This window comes from Octodon degus, unplaced genomic scaffold (genome assembly GCF_000260255.1).
Source record: "Octodon degus isolate 3935 unplaced genomic scaffold, OctDeg1.0 scaffold00081, whole genome shotgun sequence".
Lineage (NCBI taxonomy): Eukaryota > Metazoa > Chordata > Mammalia > Rodentia > Octodontidae > Octodon > Octodon degus.
In genome coordinates, this window is record NW_004524657.1 from 1,775,671 (window position 1) to 1,783,870 (window position 8,200).

The 8,200-nt window shown below is 38.3% G+C and overlaps 1 protein-coding gene across 1 annotated transcript in view; it reads left to right on the forward strand.

The window, feature by feature from the left end:
* LOC111818156 (zinc finger protein 120-like) overlaps nucleotides 1-8,200 on the forward strand; it is a 63,261-nt gene that overhangs the window by 32,996 nt on the left and 22,065 nt on the right. The window contains exons 2-4 of the mRNA XM_023721289.1: nucleotides 5,554-5,680; nucleotides 5,881-5,941; nucleotides 7,300-7,551. Of these exons, the coding sequence (XP_023577057.1) occupies nucleotides 5,554-5,680; nucleotides 5,881-5,941; nucleotides 7,300-7,551 (440 nt within the window). The remainder of the gene's footprint in view (nucleotides 1-5,553; nucleotides 5,681-5,880; nucleotides 5,942-7,299; nucleotides 7,552-8,200) is intronic.

The following is an 8,200-nucleotide window of genomic DNA, read 5'->3' on the forward strand; positions in this document are numbered from 1 at the left end:
AGTCATAGCCTTGTCCACTTAGAACATTTTGTTTTGCTTCTAAAGAAACCCAGTCTCCTTACTTCTTCTTCTATTTTCCCAAGCTACATATATAGCTAATCTACTGTGTACTCTATATATTTTCATTTTCTGGCATTTTTGTATAGGTGGATATTCAACATTGCCTCAGTGTGTTTTTATGCATGGTATTCACAAGATATTGTAACATTTATCTAAAAATACTCTCTTTGTGGATGAATAATGTTATGGAAAGCTTGAATTATTGGATATTTATCAATTTATGGAGATTTCAGTTGTTTCTGCTTTTTATTTTTTATGAAGACTGAATTGAAAATTTATTGTACAATGCATTCTAATCTTGTAAGTGTGCCATGTTCATATTTCATATCAGGAAAGAATGGAACAATGGGTGCAGAAGGAAAGTTAGAAGTTAATGAAAGAGAAAAGTTCCTGAGAGCAGAAGGGAGTGTGAAAGTGGGTTGGAATTGGAGCTCATGATGAACTCTGGTCCCTGAGCCTGCCTGAGCAGGTGCTTTAATTCATTGAGCTATCTGGCCCACCCTTTTCCAATGGAATCTATAGGGAGAAACAAATTTTCAGGAAAAAAGTGGATGATTTACATTTAGTTCATAGTTTTCTATAACTCTTGCTATTTATAAACGAATTTCTAGCATCTTTTTTTTTCCATAAGAAAAATTACTCTCCGGATTAAATCCATGTTCAGCATTGCGACTCTTGACTATGACAAGCTGCAGAGTGTGGGAAAGCAGGTATCTTGTGTACAGATTGTTTGGGGGATGGTTCCTCTGTGGAATGACTCATTGCCATAGGGCTTTGTCTGAAAAATGTTTGCTTTTTTACTTGCAAACATTTGCTGAATTCAGGTTAGGGAAATGTTTCTTCAGGGGCTACTTAGAGGAATAATGACTCATTTAGGCTTTTATAATCAGTAATTCCGGTATGTACCTTTGAGAAGTAGGAAACATCACCAAATTACCAAAAATGTGTGTGGAATGCAGGTTTGTAGGCCGCAAATAAGAGGAAAAACCAACCCTACATGGGGTTGGCACCAACTAATAAACTTGTACCCAAGATGGAAGAATAAGGGAAGGGAGTTTTTCTGTTCTGTGGAGGAGCTGTGGAATTTGCCATTGCTTTTGAATATTGCTTTCCAACCCCTTGAGGTTTCCAGAACCAATTCTTTAACATTTCAGTGGAAATTATTGAATAAGAAAAGAACAGGAGATGAATGGGCATTGAGTCAAAGGCAATCTCTAAGATCATGTCCCTTTTCCTTACAAAACATCCCCAAACATGTGATTTACTAATAATAACCGAGGCATTTTTCAGACCAATAAATTTGACAGTAAGTCTAATCACATGACTCCAGGTTCAACCTTTTCTGTGGGGAAATTAATGTTGAAAGAGAGAAGCTTTCAGTCTCTAAGAAGGGAAAAAATGTGCAGAATTCACTCCATTAAGATCTTACCTATTTTAGGGCTAGCCAGATAGCTCAGTGGACTAACGTGCCTGCTTAGGCAAAATGCAGCAGCCAGGGTTCGATCCCCGGCATGCCATGCTGGCCCTGCCCCAGGGGTGCACTGAGAAGGTGATTGAGACTGGGTGTGGTAGTGCGCACCTGTAATCCCAGCACTTGGAAGGCTAAAAATAGGAGAATCACTATGAGTCCGATCTATGTAGTGACACTTTGTAGACCCTGTAGATCCTGTCCTAAAGACATAAAATAGAAAAAAAAAAAAAAAAAGATCTTGCTTATTTCTGTCTTTTGCAGAGAAGTGATTGAGTGCAAAACTAGACTGCAAATATTATTCTGGCTTTTTGATTAAGATAACTCTCTACAGTTCTGATTTCTTTGTGAATTTTACATAAGATAAGGTCAGAATAGAATGTAATAAAGGACTAAGGTTGGCAGTGGGCAGAAAAGTAAAGGGGGCACTTAGCTTCATGGGACAGACTTTCTCAAAATATATGTAGACATTTTTAGTGAGCTAAATAAATCCATGTTGTGGTGGATTGACAACTGGTGGTCAATTTGTAACATCCAGCTGAATGAAATCAGTGAAATCAGTATGGTGCTAAGTGTGGAAGGCCCATCTGAGGAATGAATGTTGCAAGCAGCATTAGAGGCAGAACCAGAGAAGAGAGGGCGTGAGGAGCTGGCAGAAGTTGTGGAAAGCTGTTAGGCAGCTGCTGGTTTTCTTGGCCTATTTGACTAGAGGACCACATCATGTTCACTTTCCTGATAAATTTGGATAGTCTCATTAAGAGGAAGAACTTGGGACCTCACTGTTGCTGAGAATGTCTGTGGCTCATTTTCAGGGAGCGCTGGTCCTCACTTGAGCATCACTTCCTGGTTCGGGAGGGGAAAATGGTTCACAGCTCATCTCCTGGAGCTTGGGACCTCACTGTGGTTCTTACTTTGAGCATTGCTTCCTGGCTCCAATGCAGATCCCTCAGCCTGCTGGCACAGTTCCTTCATCCTGCTAACATAGAATTTCTCACTTCCACCACTGACCTTTGGGCCTTCCCAGAACAGATCTGTAAAGTGGGCCTGCATAACACATTGCATGGGCTCTGGGCCTCCAGTTGGTCTCACAAAATGCATGGTCACGGATTCTTGATCTTCAGCTGGACTCTTATAAGACATTACTGAGATTCAGACACTCAGCTGGATTCTCTGGTCTTTAGTGTGTGGAAAGATTTCCTGCACTTTTTGTATATGATTCTTTGGGTGACTATTATAAATAATCTTATAAAATAGGTGACCTGCACTAAATTGTTTCCTCTTGCAAAAACCCTAAATTAGGACACATGTCATAAAGGGAATATAAATGTTTAGTAAATGAAGAGCCTGGTACAATATGGCAGTATTATATAAAGGAATCAAGATGAAAGAAAAATATGTCCAAAAAAAAAAAAGAAAGAAAAATATGTCCAATGCCTCAGACAAATTTATTTGTCCTTATTTGGACCCAGATTCTTCTGAGTTTAGTGATTCTGCCTGTGACACTGACTCGAAAGTGCAGTGACACTGTTGTGATCCTATTTTCAAAAATCTACCACAAACGTATCAAGGATTGCTATTTTTCGGAGAACTGCCTTTTATGTCATCTGATCATTGGAATTATTTTGAAGAACTTTGAATAATATCAAATTATTCTGCACGTTTTGTTGGTCAGTAGAACAGTGTGTCTTTTCACATAGGTTTCTATGTAATCTGTCTTCATCAATATGAAAATCACTTCCAGTCCTTTCCAGGTGTGCACAGCATTGGGACCATAACCCAGATGTGTAGAGATTGATCAGGTCTGGTACCTGTTTACTCTTTCTCTGACATTCTAACCAGTCCTCCTGATGGGAAATATATAGTTTCAGCACTGCCTCCTGGGTGTCTGTGGGTCTCTTGTTTGCAACTGTGCTGCTTTACTTATTGCTGCCCAGTATGTGAATATTATTTCATCTTTTCATGTATTAAACAGGTATAGATTAAGTTCTACTTTCTTAACGATGGCTTAATGCTGCAATATATTGCAATAACTTTTGTTCCCAAAGTTGCTGGTTAGATTTGACACTAATAAGGTAAATACCTAGTAATATTCAAAGTAATTGTTCATTGGGCTTTGGGCAGTACTTGAGAACATCTTGGTGATTGATATCCTACCTGCCTCAACTCTCCCTAGCCCCGTGGATGACCGCTTTTCCACTTTTGTGACTTTGCCTAAGTTTACCATGTGTGAGTTTCTGCGAAAAATGTTCTTTTGGTTTCCTTCCTTGGAATTTTCTATACGTGATTATTATAGATTGGCAGGACACTACAGAAGTTTTTCTTTTGGCGCAAGTGTTGATATTTGGATCAAGAGCCAAGTGCTTTTCTCATCCATACCATTGAACACGCGATGCAGGATTATTCAAGTTCACTTGAATAGAATCACATCTCTCCCCAGGAACAATAGCACAGTGTATTCTTTGCCCATTGAACAGAAGTTGCTAGTCTGTATGTTTCAATAAACTGTGAAGGAAAGGAAATAAAGTGTGGACAGTAGAAATTGATTCTTCCTTCTCCCTTTAGTCTGTGTCCTTATTGTGTGCTTCCACACTTGCATTTTTCCTTATTGATTTTCTAAAAAGCATTTGGTTCTTGTAATTTATTGTGTATTTTGCTTGAGTTTGATATGTTGTAGTCAATATTTTTAGATTTGTGTTATTGACCTTTACTTCCTGCACAAAATCTTTCTAGTGCATGCACACTAAATAAATTGTCTGTTTATATGTCATATATTTCATTTATTTCAGTGTATTATTTTAAGTCTGATAGATACCTGAGTTTCTTCTGAAGAAAAAGTTTTGTTCAGTCAGGGTTTCTCTTTGTACTTCAAAAAGCTATGTAACTGAGGCTGGTCAAAAGCTCCAGGCAGTTCTCCTGCATCAGCCTCTCAAGTGCTGTGGTTGCAGGCATGTACCGCCACACCTGGTGAAAATGTTCTCTTTGGGCCTAATTACCCTGTGTTGTATTAGTTTTCAATGCATATAATACATTTAGTTCATCTTCCCCTCATACCACCCTAGAATTTCTTGTCTGAGTTGAAGGTCATCAGTCAGTGACACTGATCTGTCAGATAATTTGTCAGCCTTTGCCTGTTTTCATAATTCATAGACTTATTCCAATAAAATTTTCTATTCATATTTCAGTTATTATCTATACACCATAATTGTTCAGTGATATTTTCTATGCAACCGATTTCAAGTGTTAAAACACTGCATAAGTACAATCAAAGAAAGAAGATCTTGCAGGCAGATGCAGGGACCAGGGTGTGTGATACCTGGCGTGCCATGCTGGCCCCACCCCATGGGCTTGCTGAGATGGAGATTGAAACTGGGTGTGGTGGTGTGCCCCTGTAATCCTAGTGCTTGGGAGGCTGAAAACAGGATCACTAACGAGTCCGATCTGTGTAGTGAGACTGTGTAGATCCTGTACTAAATATATATAAAAAATAAAAATAAAAATAAAAAAGGTCTCAATGCCACAAATAATAGGATTTAAAAAGAGATATTACTTATGGTCTATTGAAGTGATTCATTACATACTCATCAGCTCCTGTGCTTTGTGGATGGTGGTCTCCTAGGCTTCCACTGTGAGCTGTGCTTCAGAGACAGTACACAGGTAGCCTTGATGAGACACAGTGTTCCTATCCTACTGTTGAATTAGCAATGAGTTGCATTAGAATTGCTATGTGTGTATACAATAATTGATGACCAAGACATTTGAAAAATTCAGCCTCTGTTCAGTTTTTGTTGTTGTTATTTTATTGAGACAGGCTTTCACTTCGTTGTTCAGCCTGACTTTGACCTTACTGTTCAGCCCACTCTGATCTTGAACTCACAGTCGTCCTGCTGCCTCAGCCTCCTGAATGCTAGCATTACAGACATGCACCGCCGAATGTGGCTGTCAATTCAACTTTTTGTAAGAGAAGTTAAGATATCCCATGTGTGAATTTCAACTTTCCTTTGAAAAATATGTGTATAATCATTTAGGCGGCAGTGACCTTTGAGGATGTGGCTTTGAACTTCACCATAGAGGAGTGGGCTTTGCTGAATCCATCTCAAAAGAAGCTCTACAGAGATGTGATGGGGGAAACCTTTAGGAACATGGCTGCTCTAGGTAAGGGTGACAACTCTTTCTCACTTATATAATCAGAAAATAGTGTTTGTTGGTTATCACTGTTGTTTCATTAACAATGTAAAAACATTTTGAAGAATATCTTGGGCTATTAGTTTTACTATATCATGAATCTAGTTGAAATATATTAATTTTTATGCATTAATATAATAAGTCCTTATATTTGTATGGCTACATTTCAGGAAGAGCTGGGAATAAACACGGAGGTGGAAAAGAACATAAAGATTATTGGAGATATATGAGGTAATTTGCACTCACAAGGAAGAGGACTGTTTTTCAAGTTGAGTCAGTGTGTGCTTTCAAGCCATTCTATACAGAATTGAGTCCATTCTACTTTAACCTTTTACAAGGATGATAGAATGTAAAGTACAGTCAGTGTGATGGTAATTGCATAGAGGTCTTTTAAAGTTATTCCAGGCATTCTTATCCTGGATATATTCTGAAAAGAATCAAACTCGTATATAGATTCATGCATTCCTATAATCAAAGCAGGCCTGTTTATAGCATTTAAGCCTCTGAACCTGCTTTTATATGTATCGCTGAATGTACACATAAGGAAAATTGTTGATAGGCTCTGTGTGGTTGTGCGTTCTTGTATACCCTGCATTCTGGTAAGCAGATTTTGCAGAATGCACATTGAAGCTCAGCTTCTACAACTTAATGATCATTGATAGTCTGTGAAAAGAGATTAAAAAGCTGGAGATTGTGTGTTGCTTTCCTAGCATGATAAGAAAAAGGAAATGTGCTATATAATCAGAAAAAAAAAACAAAAGCAAAAAACCTCCAAATATCATGTCATTTGTCAAAAGAAATTGATGGGTCATCCTCCCATAATTTTAAGTGAAATAATACAGCCAAAAATATGAAATATCATACAGTTTCTGTCTCATATGAGAAACCAAAATATAAACTTGAGAGTAAAATAAAGGAGACATAGCAGAGAAAGGAAAGACTGACTTGGAGATGCAAAATCAGAGAACAGAGAGAGTGATGTGGGAAAAGATATCACAATGAACAATATTTGATACACACCTGTATCAGTTGCTAAAAATGAATCTAAAAATTCTGTATTTCAAAATATACCAGCTTTAAAATTCCCAAATGATTCTGGCCTGGTGTCTTGTGTCTATAATGCTAGCACTCAGAAGTCTGAGACAGGAAGATTGTCCCATCTTCAAGGCCAGTTTGGGCTACATAGTGAGTTTTAGACCACCCTAAACTTCTCAGTGAGACCCTGTCTCTAAAATGAAATATGAAAATTAAAATTCCCAAATGAGGGCTGGTGAGATAGCTCAGCAGTCTAAAGCACCTGCTTAGTCAAGTTTAGGCAAATGCAGTGACCATGGTTCAATCCCTGGCACCACATTCCACACCAGCCCTGCCCAGAGGGTGGACTGATCTGGCCACAAAAAGAAAAAGTAAAATAAAATAAAATTCCCAAATGAACACCACTCTTGGGAGTAACTGTTTTGAACATATCTTGCAAGTTGTTCAGTTAATTCCTTGTCACAGTTTATTAGCAGGCATAAAAGTAGAACTTGTTCTGATAACACATTGTTTTGGAGACCCATTTTATTATGATTTTTTTTTTTTCTTTACAGAAATGAAGAGGTAGGAAAATGCTATCAGTATACAGCTTGGAATCAATGTGAAGAAATATTCCCTGGTACTGAAGATGTTAATGTGTACATAAAACACAAAGACACACACAACAATGTTCAGATCCTTGAAATAAATCACACTGAGGGGAAACCCTATGTCTGTAAGCAATGTGGAAAAGCTTTCAGCAGAAACAGTCATTGTCAACGTCATGAAAGAACTCACATTGGAGAGAAACCCTATGTATGTAAACAGTGTGGGAAAGCTTTTGCCACACATGGATATTATAAAATACATGAAAGACTTCACACTGGGGAGAAACCCTATGTTTGTAAACAGTGTGGGAAAGCTTTCAGTAGACATAGTGATCGTCATCGTCATGAAAGAACTCACACTGGAGAGAAACCCTATGTGTGTAAACAATGTGGGAAAGCTTTCACTACACATGCATATTATAAAATACATGAAAGACTTCACACAGGGCAGAAGCCCTATGTATGTAAACAATGTGGGAAAGCTTTTATCACACGTGGATGTTGTCAAATACATGAAAGTCTTCACTCTGGAGAGAAACCCTATGTATGTAAACAATGTGGAAAAGCTTTCACCACACGCAGTTCTTGTCAAATGCATGAAAGACTTCACAGTGGGGAGAAACCCTATGTATGTACGCAGTGTGGGACAGCTTTCAGCACACAACGTGATTGTCGATCGCATCAAAGTGTTCACACTGGAGAGAAACCCTATGTATGTAAGCAATGTGGGAAAGCTTTCAGCAGAAGCACTCATTGTCGAACTCATGAAAGAATTCACACTGGGGAGAAACCCTATGTATGTAAACAATGTGGGAAAGCTTTCAGTAGGTACAATGACTGCAAAATACATGAAAGAGTTCACACTGGG